This window comes from Quercus suber, unplaced genomic scaffold (assembly GCF_002906115.3).
Source record: "Quercus suber isolate HL8 unplaced genomic scaffold, Cork oak 2.0 scaffold_60, whole genome shotgun sequence".
Classification (NCBI taxonomy): domain Eukaryota; kingdom Viridiplantae; phylum Streptophyta; class Magnoliopsida; order Fagales; family Fagaceae; genus Quercus; species Quercus suber.
The window spans coordinates 144,201-168,206 of NW_027069525.1; the positions used below are offsets into that span (position 1 = coordinate 144,201).

Genomic DNA, 24,006 nt, shown 5'->3' on the forward strand with positions numbered 1-24,006 from the left:
AGCTACACGTCTTAGTAAGATGGTCTTTCAGTCTTTGTCAAACTTTTTTTCAAGTTATTTTGGTGAAAGAATTGGTCCCTTAAGAAATGTTGTCTTGGCATGACTAATTCTATTTTTACGTTTATTATTCTAAATGTTAATTTCAATTTATTTTTTAATTCATAATTAGTAAGTAAATAATTTTTAAATATATATATATATATATATTTGTGATTATGTTTAAATGCACTATGCATATACACAGAGTTACACGTTACTTTATATTCCCAAATTTATGATGTATGATGCAGCCATGCAGGTGATTGTGAATTTTTGAAAAAAAGAAAAGAAAAAAGAAAAAGAGTGATTTTATGTGAAAGTGAATTACTTTAGTGACTACAAAAACTCAAATTTTATACTACCAAATCCAAAGCCAACGACCACCTAATATCAGTCTGTGCAAATAGTACATCGACACTAGCTGAACTCGCTAAGCCAGCCCAGAATCAATTAAGATCCCATCGATCACTCCCTCACTGAAAGGTTTCTTCATAATTCTTCTTCCTTATCAAGATCTATGAAGCACATTACAAATACACACAATTAATGCTTTAGTCAGTCGGGTTTTTTTATTTTTATTTATTTATTTATTTATTTTTATGGTTTTGCAGAGAGAAATGGCATCTGGGGATGGTGGTACTGAGAGATGGTGCGTGGTGACAGGAGGTCGTGGTTTTGCTGCTCGTCATTTGGTTGAAAAGCTCATCTCATATAACATGTTCCTCGTCCGAATTGCCGATATGGGTCCCACCATTAGCCTTGACCCTCATGAGGAGAATGGAACTCTCGGCCAAGCCTTGCGCTCTGCTCAAGCTGTTTATGTTTCCATGGATCTTCGAAACAAGGCTCAAGTTCTCAAAGGTTTGCTCACCCCTTCCAACTGTTTGATAAAATGCCTAGCTGAAAATTTTTCTGCATAAGTTTTGAATTTTTTTTTTGTTTTTGTTTTAATAATGATAATAAACAGCATTGGAAGGAGCTGAGGTTGTGTTCCACATGGCTGCACCGAATTCTTCGTTATAACTGGGTTTTGGCAGGTTTGTTAAATGGAGATTGGTTTTGCAGGCATATTTTATTACCAACATGGAACGCATGAAATTTTGGGAGTTTGTCTCGATTGTCCTGGAAGGTCTTGGCTATGAAAGGTATTGCTTTTAATTAATACCTTTTCATTTTGTGCAAATGTGCTGTCATAATGTTGGTCCTCGTCTTCTTCTTCTTCTTTGATCTTTGTCTCATTTATGGTCAACTCAACCAGTTCTTTGTTATGTTAAATCTTCAACTTGTCATCTGCAGGTCAACATGACAAAGGTCATTTAGTTAGTTATGTTACATTTTTAAAGCTGTCATTTCTGTGTTAGAAGCAACAGATGCATCCTTATCCACTGCTATAAGGAAGAAAAAATTTATCCAAAGCTATAAGGAAGAAAAAACAAAACAAGTTAAAAATGAAACTGGTTCTATTTTCTATCAAGTTTGTCTAGATTAATGAATCATTTGTTTTAGTGGAAAATGTTCCACTCATTTTCCGGGATTTGGTATGGCAAAAAACTTTGGTCAATAGGAAACTAGTCAACTGAAAAAAGCGGAAAATGTTTTCCACCCTTTTACCTAAGCTGTCAGAGATAAAACACTAAAACAATTTCCATTTTGACATGTACTATTTTTATAGTTATTTAGATGGGGCAGAGCTAGGGGGTTTCCGCCCCCNTCCACATGGCTGCACCGAATTCTTCGATCAACAATTACCAGCTACATTATTCGGTCAATGTGGAAGGTACAGAGTGCTAGGCGTGATGGGTGTTTGCCTATTGGCTTTTTTTGATGTGCTTTTGGACTTTGTTGAATCTTTCTTTGTTTTGGGTGTTTGAGTTTGTTTGTCTTATTATGCTGTGGTTGGTTTATGATTTATTATAGGGACCAAGAATGTTATTGATGCTTGTATTGAGCATAAAGTGAAGAGACTGATCTATACTAGCTCTCCTAGTGTGGTCTTTGATGGGGTTCATGGCATTTTGGATGGGGATGAATCAGTGCCCTACCCGGCTAAGGTACTCACTTCACTTTAAAAGTGTTGAGTTTGTTGTTGTTGCTGCTGCTAACCCATACATGGCACCAAAAAGTTTGTCAAAAAATTTTAAATCTATTACTTATATTAGAATAAATCTAAAAATAAATAAAAATTAAAAGCTTTCAATTTATATTATTATGCTATTACTTATGAACATCGAACAATCTCTTTGCTTGTGTCTGTTTTTTGTGCTGATCTTGTAAACTTTAGTAATATTATCTATCCTCAATTTATAATGTCCTTTCTGTTGGTTAGAATGTCTACACAATGCTTATATTGTCTTCACCTGTTTCAGCACAATGATTCATATTCAGCAACTAAATCTGAAGGAGAGGCATTGGTTATCAAATCGAATGGGACTAATGGACTTTTAACATGCTGCATACGTCCTAGCAGCATTTTTGGTCCTGGAGATAAGTTGTTTGTTCCATCTTTAGTTGATGCTGCAAGGGCAGGGAAATTGAAGGTATGTATATATTCATTGTTCTTCTTAGTGATGAATTTGTCTCCATTTTTGTTTTCTGGTTGCGCATGTGATATACAACAAATTGGACATTATGATGGGTTCAGTCATCCACATCTATGATGTGATACGTGAATGACACAGATTTTGACTAAGACATTGATCAAATAATTATTTGACAAGAAATTTGACCACTAAAAACATTGATCAAATCATCATTTGATCATTTAATTGTGCCTCTCTGCTTGGTAGGAAGTTCAAGGTTTGGGTACAAGAATCTTCTAAATCATATAAAATTTGGGGTACTGAGTGGTGAATACATTTGGGCTAAATGTATGTAAATGTATACAAATGCAGACACTCACACACATACACATATTACGCTTGTCAAAAAAGAAGAAGATTATATTACACAGAAACACACACATAAGTGCATTACATTAACATTCAATAAAATCTATTATTGATTCCTTTCTTTTCTAAAATGATCAGTTCATTGTTGGAGATGGCAACAACATTTATGACTTCACTTATGTTGAAAATGTGGCACATGCCCATATATGTGCTGAGCGAGCTCTTGCATCAGAAGGGATGGTTGCAGAAAAAGCATCAGGCCAGGTTCATATATGTGTGTGTGTGTGTGTAGATAGAGAGAGCTTCTTCCATCAAATCCAATTGTCATCTATGGGGAAGATTTGAAAAGCAAAGTTACTGTTGGGGGGGGGGGTGGATTCTAAGTTTGAATGCATTTATTTTTTGTTCTCAAATGGGTTGTACTTCTTTGCTTATTCTGGTTGTGCTAGAACCAATTTTGATTTATCCAATTTATTGCATGTGACTATATTGTTGGAATCTTTGAGACTTAAAATATGAGATAGGCTGTATTGTCAAATATCCATAGATATAACAATGCAGTGTAGTGATAGGCTTTAGGTGGAGATGTATCATGCATCACTTAAAATGATTTGATGGTTGAAAAACACCAATTTGAGAGGAGAATTGACTGACCTGAGGAAGAAACTGGGAGGAGGCAGTTGAATGGGACCAAGGGGTAGCTTGGACCCATTGACTTGTGTGAGCGAGAACATGGCCTGAACAGACTCTAACTTCCGTAATTTATGGGGTGCATATGCTTGGTTTGGTGAGCTTATGGTGAAGCCCAAAGGCAAGAAAACCTCATTGGGGGTGGACTGGTGGAGGCAGTCTTGGTGACTTCCTGCACCATGATAGGTACTTTGAAGCTTTATGGTCCCTGTTCTGGATAGGCATTAGGCATAACAGTGCATTCTTTGCATCCTTAAGCAACTTTAAGATTGAACAAAGGTTTTTGCTTTAACTTTCTGTGTATGCAACCGCCTTCAATGGTATTTTATTTTTGGGCCGGCAAGGGACCGCCCCGGGGGGGTGGGGGGAGGGGATGGTTGTTTGTAATTCACTGTTGGAACTTTACTTGCAGCTAGAATTTTATTTTTATAGTTCTCTGTCAATTCCATTGAATTCTCTGATGGAATCATATCTTCTCAAAAATGGGTATACACTTATAGTGCCCCCCCTCCCCTTTTATCATCTGTACCAAGGCCCAGATGGCATGTTCTTGGGATTTTTAATGCATTTCGCAGGTGATGAAACAAAAATAGAATGCCAATGTGCAAGCTTTATGATTTGGAATCAACCTGCAAAAGGATTTATGCTGGACGGGTTCAAACATTTTTATTCAGATACTTATAAGAGAAGAAATTTGAAGTTTTTGGGGGATGATTATCAAAAAAACGTGTCAATATGTCTGAGTTAGTTTAGAGGCATACATCAATTTAATATTCTGTTTCATGGCATTTTCTTTACAATTGCAGATTTATGCCTCAAAATTTAATTGGAATGTCTCCTAGGAAAGTTAAACAAGAAGATAAATATATGAGTGAGGACATGTCCAACTAGGATATTATAACTGGGTTTTGGCAGGTTTGTTAAATGGAGATTGGTTTTGCAGGCATATTTTATTACCAACATGGAACGCTTGAAATTTTGGGAGTTTGTCTCGATTGTCCTGGAAGGTCTTGGCTATGAAAGGTATTGCTTTTAATTAATACCTTTTCATTTTGTGCAAATGTGCTGTCATAATGTTGGTCCTCGTCTTCTTCTTCTTCTTTGATCTTTGTCTCATTTATGGTCAACTCAACCAGTTCTTTGTTATGTTAAATCTTCAACTTGTCATCTGCAGGTCAACATGACAAAGGTCATTTAAGTTAGTTATGTTACATTTTTAAAGCTGTCATTTCTGTTTAGAAGCAACAGAAGGGGGGGGGGGGGGGGGGGTTGCCCCTCCCTGCCAAAGTTAAAAGAATACCTCTTAGGGTATAAGCAATTAAATATGGAAATAATTATATAACAAACTCCATAATTTGATATTGTTTTTGAGTTAAACTCTATTTTTTTAGCTTAAATATTTATGATATTGTTTAAATTGTTACAATTTGATCTTTTTCTGAGTTCAACAAAAAGTGATGTAATCCAATTACTAAGATAATTCCACGAGAATTGTAGAATTTTGATGCTGAAAAAATTGCAACACAACATATTCATATGCAAAATATTCCTAACAAATAAACTTAATATAACGGATATGCTATATTTTTATGGATTTTATAACGTCAAAATTCTGTTTAGTATTCTCATTAGTGGCGATATATATCATCTAGTATAGGCCAATGTTTTGGTTGGGACGGAACTAAGGGGTTCTTGTACCAGTTTGAGAATTAGTACTAAAAAATCTGGCCATATTGGTGATTGGGGAATGTTACTTATAACAAGGAAGCTTGGCTCAAGTGCTTAAGCCTTAAACAACTAATGATTACTCTTATCTGATTCACATTTTATGTTTCTTGCCCTAATAGTCCAGTCCCTTGGAAAGTTGCTCTTCCAACTATATGGCAAGAAAGGAATAGCAGGACCTTTGTTGGTGCTGAATGTTCCATTCACTTTATTGAACAATGCTTTTTATATTCTTTATATGATTGTATGAATGAATTAGGAAACATTTCTGTTGTATCTTTTCTTAGATTTACTAGACTCTGAAATTTCAGATTGTAACTGGTTAGGCTACTTAATACACACTCCATGTGATCCGACTAGTTCTTTATTTTATCCATTAAAAAGGAATAAAACATAGTTATTTAATTGTCGATTTCCCTTCATGTTTTGTCTGAACCAATGTAGTTTGCAGGCCAAGAATAAAGATTCCTGCCTTTGTGGTGATGCCAATTGCACATATGGTAGAGTGGGCATATAGGCTGTTAGGTCCATATGGGATGAAAGTTCCACAGTTGACACCTTCAAGAATAAGACTCCTCTCCTGCAGCAGATCTTTTAATTGTTCAAAAGCAAAGGATCTACTTGGCTATGCGCCTGTTGTACCACTTCAGGTTCTTTTTTGTTTCATTAGAAAAGATTAGTAAGTTGCTAAGAGAAAAAAAAAGGGATAGAAAAGAAAAGAAAAGACAAGAAAAGAGGTCGGGGGGGGGGGGTAAGAGTGAAGATACATTTGTTTTTCCATTATTAGAAAAGATTAGTAAGTTGCTAAGAGAAAAAAAAAGGGATAGAAAAGAAAAGAAAAGACAAGAAAAGAGGTCGGGGGGGGGGGGTAAGAGTGAAGATACATTTGTTTTTCCATGTGGAAATATTTTCTTGATTGTTTTGAATCTAGTTGCTTAATTCTTTGGTATTGGATGAAGTTGTATAAGGATTTACCAAAGTTCTCTGTTTAGTATATGTCATGTCTGCTGAACCTCATAACCCCTAGAGTTAACACAATTAGTTGGGGATCATGCCTGATGAACCAGCACTCACTCGTTTGAGTCTTCCCTTTCCTTCCCCTCATCTTGGGGCCAAAAAAAATTTATATATATGTATATATGTGTGTGTGTGTGTGTGTGTGTGTATGTATGTATGTATGTATAAGGAAATGTTTTTTGCTGATCCACATGGGTTAAGTAGCTATGGCCCCATGGTTTATCTTTGAACTCAACATCAAGGATTTGCTCTCATGAGCTGTGCAACCCTTATAATTGCTTGGCAATAACCTTTTAAAAAGAAATTTTTGGATTGCTGATGTAAATTTCCCATAATGATTTGTCTTCTACATATTTAGATAATTGTGATGTGGTCTATTTTTGTTGTCCGAGTCTTGAGTACATTATAAACTCTGGATAGTTCTGCTTGATAAACACTTACCAATAACACTGAGAAAGATCCATTCACCATTTATATTCCAAGTTAAGTCCTTGTGTTGGTATAATACATGTCACAATTAGATTATTATTATTATTATTATTTTTTTTTCCTGTAGGAGGGTCTAAAGAGGACAATTGAGTCATACTCACACTTGAGGGCTGAACATCTACCCAAAAGAGAGGGGCCTTCTAAAGCTTCCATATATCTTGGAAAAGGAATGGGTAAAAATCATCAATTTATATTCATGTTACTACGTTTTGGTATATTTGGCTATGTTGCATTCCCATATGCTATTCTTTGGACGTTCTGCTTATATTGGGTTGCAGAATGCAGTCATTCTGGGTTAACTTGAGTTGTAAATATGGATGATAGTTTACTTATAAAAAAATATAGATACAATTTTTTTGATAACATAACTCTATTAATGTAAAATAGAAGCCCATACACGCAAACTCTCCAGGTAAAATGGTTAATCATATAGAAGAGAGAAGTAAAAGAAAAGGATTTCAAATCTAGCAACCAATCAAACTTCAGATCAAGAATGGTCCATTCACAACCTTCGAAACTTATAGCATTTCATTCCTTCCAAATGCCCCACAGTAAACAATGAGGCACAACTTTCCAAATTGCTATGTTCTGATGAGGACCAAATCAGCAACCTTGCCAAGAAGCTAGTATATCCAAAACTCTTTTCGGCATAACCCAGTGATCTCCGAACCAAATACAATAGTCCACATCTTAGTAGCTAAGGGACAATGCATAAATAAATGGTCCAGTTTCCCCATTACATTTCACACATATAGCACCAATCTATCACACTAATACGTCTCCTTTGTAGATTGTCAATAAGTCAGAATTTTCCCCAAAGCTGCTGTCCAAGGAAAAAAGAAACTCTAGGTGGTACCCTTGATCTCCAAATAATTTTCCAGGGAAAAAACGCGTCAATTTTAGACATTAAAGATCAATAGTACCCTCCAACAGACACACCCTGATCCTTGGCCGCTTCCAGCAAGGATATTAAACTTATGCATAACTGCATAAGCAAGTTCCCATGAAAAGGTAACCATCATGGATAGAAAAGTCTAAATATTGTGCTTGTTGCCCACTCAATAATTCAGTGTATATGATGCTGACATCCTTACACAAAGGATCAAATCCAATCACTTGTACAGCCAATGAAGTACGGATATAGACCACCCGACTTAACGCATCTGCTACCCTATTCCCAATTCCAGCTTTGTGCTTGAGAACAAAAGTGTATTCTTGCAAAATGGAAACCCACTTTTCATGCCAATAATTCAACTTCTTTTGAGAGTAGATATATTTCAAATCTTCATAATTTGAGTAGAAAAACATTGGAATTGATTCTCTATTCATAAAAGAGCCTGCAAAGGTGGCTAAAATCTGATCCTCTGTCCTCTCCACATCCTCAAACACACGCCTATTATTTTGTGGAGCCTATGGCGGAAATGTGATAGGCAGACATTTGAGGATGTGTTTCTTGAGGTGTTGTAGTGACTGGATTGCTCTTTTATTTGGCCATAACAGCAAATACAACTCTACTTTTTTAACTCTTGCGTTCAAACTTTTATTGTTAAGAATGAAGAGATGCTTATTTTGAGTTTCAGCAATATTCTTGAGTTTTTTTATTTTATTTTATTTTATTATTTATTTATTATTTATTTTTTTATTTAGTTTCAGCAATATCCTTAGGCTTGACCACTTGTTTTAGAAATATGGTTACATTTTCAAGGGAACTAGCTTATGTTAGTTAAGAAGATGACAAAGAATAGATTTTGGATAGTGAAGAATTGGTGAAAAAGAGCACGTTTTGTCTTGCATACTTTTTATGGTTGGATGTCTGTGGCGAGTGACTTCTCATTTTCTTTGCTTATTGATTTTTAGATTTGTGTCCTTTTTGTTGATTTTCTTTGCCCTACCTAGTACACTACCGGTGTATATGGGGAGTGGTCTGTAATTTTTTTTTTCTCTCTGTTTTTAATAAAGTTCACATTGCTTGTAAAAACAATGGTGAAAAAGAATACTTCTGGCTGACCAACCCTGATTAGTCTGTTTAGAATCCGTAGTTGTGATCCCAAAATTTTGGGATTAAGGCTTGTTTGTTGTATCATACTCCTATTCTGTTGTATTTTAGTTTTTCTAGAATAACTATCTTACAATGTTTGTATCGTATTAGGCCAGGACTGTATCCATATTGGTGCTTCATAGCCTGTCATAATCTTGAGGCAACTAACAAGGAATCCATTCCATGTTATCACCATCGATTCTATGGCACCTACCTCATGTTCTTGTTATGTAAGCTAAAGGGTTTATTCAAGGTTCAAACGTCCAAAGGGATATTATATTCAATCTAGTTGTTGTGCAACGTTGTTCATGGACAATTTTTTTTTTTTTTTTTCCAAATGCCCCACATTAAACAATGAGGCACAACTTTCCAAATTGCTATGTTCTGATGAGGACCAAAGCAGCAACCTTGCCAAGAAGCTAGTATATCCAAAACTCTTTTCGGCATAACCCGGTGATCTCCGAACCAAATACAATAGTCCACATCTTAGTAGCTAAGGGGCAATGCATAAATAAATGGTCCAGTTTCCCCATTACATTTCACACATATAGCACCAATCTATCACACTAATACGTCTCCTTTGTAGATTGTCAATAAGTCAGAATTTTCCCCAAAGCTGCTGTCCAAGGAAAAAAGAAACTCTAGGTGGTACCCTCGATCTCCAAATAATTTTCCAGGGAAAAAATGCGTCAATTTTAGACATTAAAGATCAATAGTACCCTCCAACAGACACACCCTGATCCTTGGCCGCTTCCAGCAAGGATATTAAACTTATGCATAAGCAAGTTCCCATGAAAAGGTAACCATCATGGATAGAAAAGTCTAAATATTGTGCTCGTTGCCCACTCAATAATTCAGTGTATACGATGCTGACATCCTTACACAAAGGATCAAATCCAATCACTCGTACAGCCAATGAAGTACGGATATAGACCACCCGACTTAATGCATCTGCTACCCTATTCCCAATTCCAGCTTTGTGCTTGAGAACAAAAGTGTATTCTTGCAAAATGGAAACCCACTTTTCATGCCAATAATTCAACTTCTTTTGAGAGTAGATATATTTCAAAGCTTCATAATTTGAGTATAAAAACATTGGAATTGATTCTCTATTCATAAAAGAGCCTGCAAAGGTGGCTAAAATCTGATCCTCTGTCCTCTCCACATCCTCAAACACACGCCTATTATTTTGTGGAGCATATGGCGGAAATGTGATAGGCATACATTTGAGGATGTGTTTCTTGAGGTGTTGTAGTGATTGGATTGCTCTTTTATTTGGCCATAACAGCAAATACAACTCTACTTTTTTAACTCTTGCGTTCAAACTTTTATTGTTAAGAATGAAGAGATGCTTATTTTGAGTTTCAGCAATATTCTTGAGTTTTTTTTTTTTTTTTAGTTTCAGCAATATCCTTAGGCTTGACCTCTTGTTTTAGAAATATGGTTACATTTTCAAGGGAACTAGCTTATGTTAGTTAAGAAGATGACAAAGAATAGATTTTGGATAGTGAAGAATTGGTGAAAAAGAGCACGTTTTGTCTTGCATACTTTTTATGGTTGGATGTCTGTGGCGAGTGACCTCTCATTTTCTTTGCTTATTGATTTTTAGATTTGTGTTCTTTTTGTTGATTTTCTTGGCCCTTCCTAGTACACTACCGGTGTATATGGGGAGTGGTCTGTAATTTTTTTTTTTCTCTCTGTTTTTAATAAAGTTCACATTGCTTGTAAAAACAATGGTGAAAAAGAATACTTCTGGCTGACCAACCCTGATTTGTCTGTTTAGAATCCGTAGTTGTGATCCCAAAATTTTGGGATTAAGGCTTGTTTGTTGTATCATACTCCTATTCTGTTGTATTTTAGTTTTTCTAGAATAACTATCTTGCAATGTTTGTATCGTATTAGGCCAGGACTGTATCCATATTGGTGCTTCATAGCCCGTCATAATCTTGAGGCAACTAACAAGGAATCCATTCCATGTTATCACCATCGATTCTATGGCACCTACCTCATGTTCTTGTTATGTAAGCTAAAGGGTTTATTCAAGGTTCAAACGTCCAAAGGGATATTATATTCAATCTAGTTGTTGTGCAACGTTGTTCATGGACAATTTTTTTTTTTTTTTTTTAAAAAAGAAAAATCTGAAGAAGGCCCAATTTATCGATTTGGGTTTTCATATGACCTTAAATTAGGGGGTTTGAAGACTTAAAGATGGACAAGCCAACCCTGCGGATGTTGCAATTGAGTTGAAAAGAAAAGCATATAAAACTTGTATCTCTAATATGACCTGAAATTTGGGGATTTGATCAAAATGAACAGGCAAACTCTAAGGAGGTTTCAATTGAGTTCATAAAACAAAAGGCATATAGGAATTTGTTTCTAACATATATACGTGCAAGCATCCACATGCATATGAACATGTATGTATGCACTCTAGCGGAAGTAGTGAAAAACTTGCTACAAGTACATCCCAAGCCTTAGCCTTCTTAAGCCTTTCCTTCCTATGAGCTATACTCTAGATTACCGTAGCACGTGCAGCGAGAAAAATTTATTTAAGACCTTATTATTTTAGATTTTGTCATTTGAGATACCAAATTCACGTTTTGAATTATGAAATTGGGCTTTATTGCGGTTGTGGATTTCATGGATTGTTGTTAAGGATTTTATGAGATGTAATTGTGACTTGATTGGGAGTCCCCTTGTTGATGTAATCCTTGAAGCCTATTAAAAGAGGCTTCAGCAATAGTTTGGAATGGTGCAAGTTGAATACAATTTTTCCCAAGTTTGAGTTTTTCTACAGCTTGGTGGTGATTCCAAGTACCTCTAGATGGTGAAGCCTAAGGTTTTGGGCAGGGTAGTGAAGCCTAGGGTTGTTCAATTTTTCTAATTCTTTCTTATTCTCAGTCTCGTGCTCCATCAAAGACCTCCCTTCTTTCAAATGGAGAGATATAGACTTGGCAACAAGGACTGGTATAAACACATACATTTTAGTGTTTTCAAAATTCAACACAGTATGATTGTTGACAATTGACATGTCAAATGCTGACGCATTTAGCTGTCTGACAAACAGTACATATGTGCATTGAAAAGTGCTCAGATACCTTATTTATTTATTTCTTATGGTTTACAATATCAGATGCTGATGCATGTTGGAAATAAGTGCTTATATTTCTTATTAAGTTTATAAATTCTATTGTGTTTGGACATCTAGAGGAAACATAAGGATATTCTTATTTTATGGGACTTATGATTGTTGTACTTTTGTCAAAACATAGTTTTTAGCCCAAACATTGGGATTGAAGTTGTAATATACATCAATTCATTTAAATTTAATGATGAAGTAATCCATTAACTGCTATATCCTTTTGCAGTTGCTGACACATTACTCTGGAGGGACAAAAAAAGGACACTTACTGCATTGTTAGTTTTGGTTGCTATTTACTACAACTTCATTGCATCTGGATTCACCCTCCTGACTACCCTTTCAAAACTTCTCTTGGCAACATCAGTTTTCTTGTTTATCCATGGCATTTTACCAGAAAAAGTGTATGTCTGGCTATTCTCTTCTTGGACGTGTCAATATTCCATTTAACATGATTACTGCTGTTTAACATGTTTCACCCATGGTTGAAACTTGTTAATGTGTTCTGACTGGATGGGAGGCTGTCAGAACGTAGAAGCATATAACTGATGTTATTAAACGCATTGTCTACTATGGCAGATTGGGATATACAGTTGAGAAAATACCCCGGTCACGTTTTCACTTGTCAGAAGAGATGTCAAGAAGAGTTGCTTTGTCAGTGGCTTCATCTTGGAATGTTGCTGTTGATGTTTTAAAATCTCTTTCAACAGGACATGACTGGACTCTGTTCCTTAAGGTATTTAGCACTCTTTGTATGTTTACTTGCTATTTATCTCAACTAGCCGATGGATTGTGTGGTGCATCTTGAAATACTTTGTAAGAAATTATCTTATGACCCATGTATGATATTTATTATGTATGATAATGTTTGTGGAATTCACTTTAATCGTATTAGATGTCATTAAAAAAATAGGAAATGCAAATCTACTAATACAATTTTTTCTTACCTATCAAAAAAAAAAAAAAAAAAAAAAAGCATGAGAATAAATGCATTTGTCCTATTGATACTTTTTTTTAATCACAGTATGTAGTCCACTACAGTATTGTCCCCTTCCACCCCCCCCAACACACACACACACACACATATGTTGGATTAAGGTTACATATGGTATATCTTTTGTCAGTATTACACCGTGGAATAGCTTTTTATTGGATGTGTTTTTGACAAACCCTTTGCTGAATTACATTCACCTTTTACTCTACACCTTCATTTTCACCTTATACTCTACATGTTTGCAAAATATTAAGGTTATCAAAATCAATAACTATCTCACGAATAAAATGTTAAAATTTCAATTTTAGTGCACTTTAAAATTGTCGTATGAGTTTATGATTAGTGGCTGATGGTATCAGATTTTTATTTTTTTAAAATTAAAATTTATATAGTTATGATATGATTTAAACCTATGGTGTTCACTGCATGATGATTTCTTGTATCATCTTGCCCAAACACTACTTGGTTTTGGTGTAGGTGGGATTAAAACCTAAATCCCTTGTTCGATGACAAGAAACTTTATTTGTTGAGCTAACTAGAACTCATGTGAATAGTATCAAATTATCTCTAAATTTAGCTTGCATTTTAAAGCTAAAGTCTAATCCAATAGTAAGAATTTCAGAATATTAAATGCAACAAAAACTTCTTGACCCAACCTTATATTTTATATATATCACATGTAATTACAAGGAGTTTTGAAATGTGAATTGTTATGATTAATATAATTAAAAATATGAACATATCATTTAATTAAATTCATAAATATTTAAATATTTTGACTAATTTAAGCTCATAGTTATATTTTATTTTCCTAATTGCATGCGTTATTAAATTTGGTTTTGCCTTTTTATTTCAGTTGTTGCCAAGCAACTAAACATGACGAAGAATGCCGTATTCCAAATGAATTATTTTTTGATAATAAGTATTCCAAATAAATTGTTTTTTTTTTTTTTTTGCTAAACTAAATTGTTTCTTATTTAAATTTTATAAAATTAACCATATAAATTCCTTTTATATAAATAATTAGTGTATCTTCTATCGATAGTTGATAAATGAAAATAAATGCATCAATCCCATTAACACATAGCAATTAGCTAATACTGTGTCAGAAATGCAACGTTTTAGTGAGGTGACAGGCTAAAAGAAGAGAATTCTCTTTCCTTTTCGAGGATTGAGTCACATGGCAGAACCTTAGACTACTATAATTAAGGTTCTTTATATATATATATATAAAAGATGATTCTCTTCTTTAAACTGGACTTTTAAGCGGTTACCCTCATTAATGAAGGGTAACTTCTCTTAAAAATAGGATCATAAATGTTAAATAACAAATTTCATTTTAAATTAAAAAAGAGAACTTCTAAAATTTAAGATTTTTTCCCTTCAAGTTCATCTTTTTATTCCCTAAAATTTAGCCTGTTTATTCCTTTTTCATCCTAATAAAAGTAAAACACCCCCAATTTAAAAAATAAAAAATAAAAAACTAAAAGAACTCCTAAAATTTAGCCTTCGTTACCCTCAAGTTTATCTTATTTTTCCTATCCAAACTTTTCTCCATATCATTACACCACTTTCAACAACACATTTAAAAAGGAAATTATAGTTATTGCTTATCTTTAAAGTTTATTCTTCTTATTTGTTTAATTTTTTTTTTCAAATTATAATATATGCAAATTATTGACTTTTATAAAAATAAAAAAAATAGAAGATCCTCTGAGCACTCGCAATGCGCGTGCTTAGAGGCTAGTAGATATATAGGGTTGGGTTTAAATTACACCTGGTATAACTTTAAGTAATATTATATCACTCTATTTTTTAATTGAATGTGAATTTTGACAAATTCATTGTTAAATTACATTATCTTCATATATTTTCCATTCTCGCAAAATTTCAAGGTGATTAAAGATTAATAGTCATGTCATCAATCAATTATTTAAATTCAAGTTTTTATAGTTTAAAATAATGCTTAAAAGATGAATTTATGGATCGAATGGTAAATAACATCCAATTGACATGAAAATTGGTATGAATGTTAAGAACATATAGAACATGTAATTCAATGGTAAGATTTTCAAAATATGAATTTATAACAAGTTATTGGGTGGTGTAATATTGCTTAGAGTTACATCAGGTATAACTTGAATCCAATTCATATATATATATATATATATAAAAGCAAAGCCATCCTGTCAAAAGGAAAATTTAAAACCAAATATTGAAGTAGAATAAGTTTCTAGCTCTAGCTCAAATGATACCATCTTCCCATTAGAATGGGTGGAGGGTATGGTTGTGGGTTCACACTAGGTGCGTATGTAACTTACCAATAAAAAACTATTAATGACCACATTGTATTGGTGCATTGTCTTCTAACTTCTATGTTATAAACTGGCATAGGATGTGCGAAGCAGTTTTTTGATGATATTTATTTCAAAAAATTTCATTTAGGCAGACTAGTAGTGATAAAAGTTACGTTATTTAATATGAAAATGTAAACTGCCATAGCTGAGGGGTGTACTACACAAGACAAACAAAGAACTCAAAATGAAAAAGAGAAAAAAAGTTGAGTAGTATTAAAAGTTACTTTATTTAATATGAAAATGTAAACTGTCATAGCTGAGGGGTGTACTGCCCGGTCAAACAAAGAACTCAAAATGGAAAAGAGAGAAAAATAGTTGAGTATGTACTTTCTCATAAGGAATTCATAGGCTCTCAGAATGAGTACCTATATATGTGGCAAGTTTGGTTTTATTTCTATGAAGTCAACTTTAAAAGGTTTCTAGGGTAAAATTTGTGCAGCATGTCACTTGTTTTTTGGTTGATTTGATCCCCAAAAAAGAGAGAGAACATAGTTTAGTTGGTACTTGGACAGTTTTGGTAACCAATGGAATTTCAAGAAGGAAACTATTTGTTCTCATGTCCATAAATACACAGGGAAACCAATTCTGTCCCCATTTATGACTTTTTCAAAGTCATAGTCCAAACAATGCCTCACTCATAAATTCTAAGAATGAATATTGTGCCCCTTTCGTCTAGAACGAGTTGAAAGGTTTTTGATTCAATGTGAAAGATTCATAACCCTACCATGACATAAGAAAGTCTCTTGGCTAATTCAAGATAGTCGTGGCCTCTCTAATGGTGATGAGAGGGGGAGAGAGATAGAGTTGTTGGAGTCAGCTGCCAAAATTGATTTCTTGATAATTTGATATTTTACAACTGGGGGAGGGGGGGCATTCGAACCTTGGTTCTCTTAATAAAGGACAGCTAATTATGCAACCAAACTACAAGGGTTAGCTAATGGAACCACCATATTTGAGATGATTTTTTTTTTTTTTTTTTGGATGACGTAGGAGAACTTCACTCAGATTAGTTGCATATCGTAGAGCATACTGTAAAACAATCCTCACTGTTAATCAAACTTCTACAGGCAATTGACCCACCAGCCAAAATCAGTTACTAGGTAATCCAAGGACTTTTCACTTCTGAGAATAATTAGTTGTTTCATTCAACCAAAAGCATATGGTTGGAAGGGAACATTCAATAATGTGGACTAAATATTGGAGATGAAATCTTTGTTGGTCAGATTGTTGTTTGAATGGTCTAGGACCTGTGGAGCTAGTGATATGTGTTCTATTGTAGACATTATAGGCTTGTTGGTGGTGGATGAAATATTCACCAATAGAATTTGGTGGGAGGAGTACAAATGAAATTGTAACAATGTTGCAGACTCAGTGGTGGAGATGAAATCTTTGTTTGAGAGATTGTTCTTTGAATGGTCTAGGACCCTCGTGCTTGGTAATATGTGATATCGTAGACTTTGATCTCCTTTTGTAAATCTTTCATATTCCTAATTCTTTAGGAGATATTTTGTACGCATCCAGTGTACATAAATTTTTCCTCATTCCATTAAGATTTTATTACTTATTATACAAAAATAGTAGCGGTAATGATGAGGGGTGATGATGAGACACCACTCTACTCTTTGATGACATGGTATGTAGTAAAAGCATATGCCCCTATCGGATCCTTTCTTTCTTTTGTTTGCTTTCATATATTCTTTAGAGGAGTATGCACTGATAGATGATCACCATGTTTTTATTAGTATACTATTCATAATAAGGCAATGCCAGGGCCAGCACTAGAAAATAGTTAAAAGAGCTACTTTCCCAAGGTCCCCTGTTACTATCAGTTAATTCTATATTTGCTTCCAAATTGTTTAATGCATATATTATCTGGTTCATTTCAGTAATTCTGATTGGGGTTGTTGATTCACTTTAGCTGATACTTTTCTTTGCTCATGTTCATACTAGGTTGTTCTCTCCCTGTTGCTTCTTAGCTTACTTGGAGCCATTTCATTTCAGAGCCTTTTTGTTATAGGTTTGCGCTCTCTCTCTCTCACATGCATGCCTTTTTTCTGCAAAGTTTTTGGAAGGTATTGGCAGTTAATCTGATCTTGAAGCCATAGCTGTTGTTCCTGATGTTGTCAATCTAAGCTCAAACTCATTTAGTATAATTTAGTGTTGTTTTGGATAATTGTGATTAAAAAAAAGAAGTCAACACCACAAGTTAGAGTGTCCAAATTTTCTGGGAGAAACTGATATTAATTGGGTAAATTGCCTTTACTTCAGGAGTTCTGAGCACAGCACTCATGAATCTCAAACAACATTTGATGATTCTTGCCCATGAAATGTGTAATTCTGTAAATGAATTAGCTGGACGGTCTTGAGGGAAGCCTGCCATTTTTTATAAGTAAAAATGAAGCTGATGGTCCCAGATAAAAATGTTAAGGAAAATTGTACTTTAAACCTTATACTTTAGAGGTGATAACAAATTAAACCCAAAATTTTGAAAAGGAACAAATTAAACCTGAAGTCAAATTAATTTAACACCGTTAAGAGAAGGGGGGGGGGGGGGGGGGGGTTTCTAGTATATATATAGGGTTGGGTTTAAATAACACCTGGTATAACTTTAAGTAATGTTATATCATTCAATATTTTTTAATTGGATGTGAATTTTGACAAATTCATTGTTAGATTACATTATCTTCATATATTCTCCAGACTTGCAAAATTTCAAAGTGATTAAAGATTAATAGTCATGTTATCAATCAATTATTTAAATTCAAGTTTTTATAGTTTAAAATAATGCTTAAAAGATGAGTTTATGGATCGAATGATAAATAACATCTAATTGACATGAAAATTGGTATGAATGTTAAGAATATATAGAACATGTAATTCAATGATAAGATTTTCAAAATATGAATTTATAACAAGTTATTGAGTGGTGTAATATTGCTTAGAGTTATATCAGGTTTAACTTATATCCAATTCATATATATATAAAAGCAAAGCCATCCTGTCAAAAGGAAAATTTAAAACCAAATACTGAAGAAGAATTAAGTTTCTAGCTCTAGCTCAAATGATACCATCTTCCCATTAGAATGGGTGGAGGGTATGGTTGTGGGTTCACACTAGGAGCGTATGTAACTTACCAATAAAAAACTATTAATGACCGCATTGTATTGGTGCATTGTCTTCTAACTTCTATGTTATAAACTGGCATAGGATGTGCCAAGCAGTTTTTTGATGATATTTATTTCAAAAAATTTCATTTAGGCAGACTAGTAGTGATAAAAGTTACGTTATTTAATATGAAAATGTAAACTGCCATAGCTGAGGGGTGTACTACACAAGACAAACAAAGAACTCAAAATGAAAAAGAGAAAAAAAGTTGAGTAGTATTAAAAGTTACTTTATTTAATATGAAAATGTAAACTGGCATAGCTGAGGGGTGTACTGCACGGTCAAACAAAGAACTCAAAATGGAAAAGAGAGAAAAATAGTTGAGTATGTACTTTCTCAGAAGGAATTCATAGGCTCTCAGAATGAGTACCTATATATGTGGCAAGTTTGGTTTTATTTCTATGAAGTCAACTTTAAAAGGTTTCTAGGGTAAAATTTGTGCAGCATGTCACTTTTTTTTTGGTTGATTTGATCCTCAAAAAAGAGAGAGAACATAGTTTAGTTGGTACTTGGACAGTTTTGGTAACCAATGGAATTTCAAGAAGGAAACTATTTGTTCTCATGTCCATAAATACGCAGGGAAACCAATTCTGTCCCCATTTATGACTTTTTCAAAGTCATAGTCCAAACAATGCCTCACTCATAAATTCTAAGAATGAATACTGTGCCCCGTTCGTCTAGAACGAGTTGAAAGGTTTTTGATTCAATGTGAAAGATTCATAACCCTACCATGACATAAGAAAGTCTCTTGGCTAATTCAAGGTAGTCGTGGCCTCTCTAATGGTGATGAGAGGGGGAGAGAGATAGAGTTGTTGGAGTCAGCTGCCAAAATTGATTTCTTGATAATTTGATATTTTACAACTGGGGGAGGGGGGGCATTCGAACCTTGGTTCTCTTAATAAAGGACAGCTAATTATGCAACCGAACTACAAGGGTTAGCTAATGGAACCACCATATTTGAGGTGATTTTTTTTTTTTTTGGATGACGTAGGAGAACTTTACTCAGATTAGTTGCATATCGTAGAGCATACTGTACAACAATCCTCACTGTTAATCAAACTTTTACGGGCAATTGACCCACCAGCCAGAATCAGTTACTGGGTAATCCAAGGACTTTTCACTTCTGAGAATAATTAGTTGTTTCATTCAACCAAAAGCATATGTGTGGAAGGGAACATTCAATAATGTGGACTAAATATTGGAGATGAAATCTTTGTTGGTCAGATTGTTGTTTGAATGGTCTAGGACCTGTGGAGCTAGTGATATGTGATCTATTGTAGACATTATAGGCTTGTTGGTGGTGGATGAAATCTTCACCAATAGAATTTGGTGGGAGGAGTACAAATGAAATTGTAACAATGTTGCAGACTCAGTGGTGGAGATGAAATCTTTGTTTGAGAGATTGTTCTTTGAATGGTCTTGGACCCTCATGCTTGGTAATATGCGATATCGTAGACTTTGATCTCCTTTTGTAAATCTTTCATATTCCTAATTCTTTAGGAGATATTTTGTACGCATCCAGTGTACATAAATTTTTCCTCATTCCATTAAGATTTTATTACTTATTATACAAAAATAGTAGCGGTAATGATGAGGGGTGATGATGAGACACCACTCTACTCTTTGATGACATGGTATGTAGTAAAAGCATATGCCCCTATCGGATCCTTTCTTTCTTTTGTTTGCTTTCATATATTCTTTAGATGAGTATGCAATGATAGATGATCACCAATGCCGGGGCCAGCACTAGAAAATAGTTAAAAGAGCTACTTTCCCAAGGGCCCCTGTTACCATCAGTTAATTCCATATTTGCTTCCAAATTGTTTAATGCATATATTATCTGGTTCATTTCAGTAATTTTAATTGGGGTTATTGATTCACTTTAGCTGATACTTTTCTTTGCTCATGTTCATACTAGGTTGTTCTCTCCCTATTGCTTCTTAGCTTACTTGGAGCCGTTTCATTTCAGAGCCTTTTTGTTATAGGTTTGCGCTCTCTCTCTCTCTCTCATGCATGCCTTTTTTCTGCAAAGTTTTTGGAAGGTATTGGCATTTGATCTGATCTTGAAGCCATAGCTGTAGTTCCTGATGTTGTCAATCTAAGCTCAAACTCATTTAGTATAATTTAGTGTTGTTTTGGATAATTGTGATTAAAAAAAAGAAGTCAACACCACAAGTTAGAGTGTCCAAATTTTCTGGGAGAAACTGATATTAATTGGGTAAATTGCCTTTACTTCAGGAGTTCTGAGCATAGCACTCATGAATCTCAAACAACATTTGATGATTCTTGCCCATGAAATGTTAATTCTGTAAATGAATTAGCTGGACGGTCTTGAGGGAAGCCTGCCATTTTTTATAAGTAAAAATGAAGCTGATGGTCCCAGATAAAAATGTTAAGGAAAATTGTACTTTAAACCTTATACTTTAAAGGTGATAACAAATTAAACCCAAAATTTTGAAAAGGAACAAATTAAACCTGAAGTCAAATTAATTTAACACCGTTAAGAGAGGGGGGGGAGGGGGGGGGAAGAGTTTTTTTTTTTTTTTTAAAGAAACAGTTGAGAGAGATGCTGCCGCACCCCGCGAGCTGCATAACTCCTGCCACTGCACGCCATCCACTGCTTTTGGACCACTGACCACTAGCTCACAGCTAATCTCCACAGGTATGCACTGGGCATTTCACAAAATCTGGTCCTCCATTGCACAAACCTGTAAAAAATACTCAATCGCAAACCATGCTCTTCACAATAAAATCAATACCAATTTAGCTTTTTGTTAAGGAAAAACAAATCTTCAACTCAAACCCACTTTCTAAACAAAGCCCCAAACTGAAACTCCAAAATTGTCACTTAGAAATTCAACCAAATTTCCCAATTTGCATTCACATTACCAAAATAAACCATAAGTCTCTATGAATTACTAACATTTCCCAAAGCATGCACAATTAAAAATATACAATTAAAAAAAGGTTAAAGGGTTACATACCACAAAGAAAGAGGAGGGCTTTGCTTTGGTTGGACTGTTGAAGGATGGACCGTACAGGGGTCGTTGGACAAAATGGTGTTGCCATGAATGCTCAGAGAAGAGATTGAGAGAAATAAGCTCAGCAAATCTTTTCTTTCATTGGTACACCATGAAGGCTTTGAGAACAGAGAGAAATAAGCTGTTTATCAAAAAAGGAGAGAAATAAGCTTAGCAAAGTTTTTCTTTCATTGGTTAAAGATGGAGTTAGTGAGCGAGTATTTTCTTTTTGTAATTTCTTCTGGTTCGCTTCATGTTTGGTTTACTTGAAAAGAAAGAAAGAGCTTACCGGTGGGGGTGGGTGGTGGTTCGATGGTAGTGGGTGGTGAGAAGTGCTGAGGTGTGGTCACCTCTTGCTTGGTTTGCTTAAAAGACACCCCCTCCTCACGGTTTTAGATTAACTTGATGCCTGGTGTTTGTTGCAGTTTAAAAGTTTGAAGTTATATTTGTTATTTTTGAAACTTTTGGGTTTAATTTATTACCATCCCTAAAGTATAAGGTTTAAAGTGCAATATTCCCAAAATGTTATAATGGTTGTTACTCCATTAACAGACCATTTTCCACACTGGTTCCTTTTTATTTTAGTAGTTGAGGTCTGAATATGAGATCATTTCTGTCCTGCCTTGGACTGCATGCCACTTTCATATTGGACCAATTTTGTGACTTTATTCCATTCTGCATTGTCTTGTATAAGGGGGATTTTGTTCTCTGGATATTTTGCAGGACTTCCTGTTGCCTTTTTAGCCGTCTATGTATATGAGAAAAAGGAGCAGGAAATTGATGCTATGGTTTTGGATGCTCTCACTCTTGGATGCAAGTTAAAATCTGAAATAGTCAGAAAATTTGTTACTTCCAAGTCCAAGAAGGATCAGTGATAGCTGGTAGCCCAGAGTTTACATGGTGCGAGCATCTTCAATTTTCTCATATGGAGCCGTTTGCCGCATATTTTGACGATTCGAAAAGTGGGTACTGGCATGTAGCCTTGTAGGTGCTGTTAGTGTTAGTCTTTGAGATTTCTCAAGAGAAGGTGAGGGACTCCATGTTATGCTTGTGCAGCAGATGTGTTACTCTCTTCCCAATTAATGACGTTCTTTTAATTGATTTTTATTTTTATTTTGATAAGTGACGTTTTAATTGATTTGTAATAATACATTGTATTTTCTTATTGTGTAATATTGGTCTCTTTATTTCAATGTAAGATAACCCCTGAAGAAATATTTGGATTTTGCTTTAATTTGGTTATCTGATCTCTTATAATGTTTTACACGAATTCTTTTCTTAACTTGTCAGGCTTTTTCGAGTTGCTTATGGAGTTTTTCCCCCAAAAAAAAAAAAAAAAAAATCTCTCTCTCTCTCTCATACATTCAGAATCCAGGCAAAAGATTACTCACATTTTTGCTTGTAAAACTACTTAGACCTATTGAACTGAATATTTTTTGTTTATTTTCCCAGTGTCACTTGAGGCAACCCAGGGTGGAAACTAGCCAAAGATGCTACGGCGACTAAGTTTTACTATATCTTCTACACTAAAATTCTCAAAATAATACTGATCAGAAATGGATTGCCATAGCCAACAGGAATGGTAGGTTATTATAAGGTGGGGAGGCGCTACTTTTGGTGGGAATCATGCTTCAAAATTAGGTTTTTTTTAGTATACTAGAGGTTTTCTTTGTTCGGCTGATGGGACATACTCCAGAGTGGTGTGCGGGAGGTAACATGTGAGGGATAGGTTCATATTTATGCAATTGAAAGTTGGTGAGACACAATAAATACCTATGTGAATGAAGGTTGATGGTGCTCATTAGGCTTTTCATTTCAGAATATCTAAACTAACTGATTGAATGAAAAAATCCCCTTAGGCTACTAGTTGAGCTCTCTAAGTGATGTAGTTTGTTGCGGGTGATGATGTAGCTAGTTGATCGAGAATGTGGTGGAGGAAGGTAATGCAGGACAAACATTGTAGAAGTAATTTCGAATATTATAATGGTGCTCGATTGGAGATAATATTGGGCTTGATGACTTCAATTATGAGCTTATCAATCACCTCTCCCCTACTCCCAACCCTAACCACATATATTGTTCATTGAGTTGTTAAACCATTTATTGTTGAAAAATGGAGTATCACTTACGAAATATCTTGCTTAAGTGATAAAAGATAAAAGGATGTACTATGTAGCCAATGACATTTTTTGGTAGAATTTTCTCTTAATTGTTTTGTTGTCCAATAATGAATGAATTATCTTTTTTTTATTTTGCTTTCTCTCACCCCGCTTGACCTGCACTGTCACCCAAAGAGGTTATATGGAAGGGGCGGCTTTGCTCACCTGTCCCACCTTGAATATGCACATATGTGTTTTGATGCCAAAATATTGTTTTCATTCCTAAAGTTTGCCTTACATTTTTTTTTCTGTCCTTAATCTATTGAAAATGTTACATTTATCCTTA

At 34.6% G+C, this 24,006-nt stretch overlaps 1 protein-coding gene across 2 annotated transcripts; it reads left to right on the plus strand.

The window, feature by feature from the left end:
* Nucleotides 1-302: 302 nt before the first annotated feature.
* Nucleotides 303-22,795, plus strand: LOC111989557 (3beta-hydroxysteroid-dehydrogenase/decarboxylase). 2 transcript variants are annotated; one of them, XM_065772510.1, is made up of 14 exons: nucleotides 303-522; nucleotides 651-900; nucleotides 1,007-1,030; nucleotides 1,751-1,816; nucleotides 1,957-2,090; nucleotides 2,406-2,576; nucleotides 3,066-3,191; nucleotides 4,561-4,640; nucleotides 5,794-5,992; nucleotides 6,916-7,021; nucleotides 12,255-12,429; nucleotides 12,605-12,761; nucleotides 17,327-17,393; nucleotides 22,285-22,795. In XM_065772510.1, exons 2-14 carry the CDS (start codon nucleotides 657-659, stop codon nucleotides 22,434-22,436), a joined length of 1,701 nt encoding a protein of 566 aa, XP_065628582.1. In that variant the 5' UTR covers nucleotides 303-522; nucleotides 651-656; the 3' UTR covers nucleotides 22,437-22,795. The 2 variants fall into 2 exon arrangements, with proteins under 2 accessions (XP_065628582.1, XP_023877121.2); XM_024021353.2 differs by lacking the exon at nucleotides 17,327-17,393 and adding an exon at nucleotides 20,460-20,526 and having other exon boundaries at nucleotides 306-522.
* Nucleotides 22,796-24,006: the final 1,211 nt, after the last annotated feature.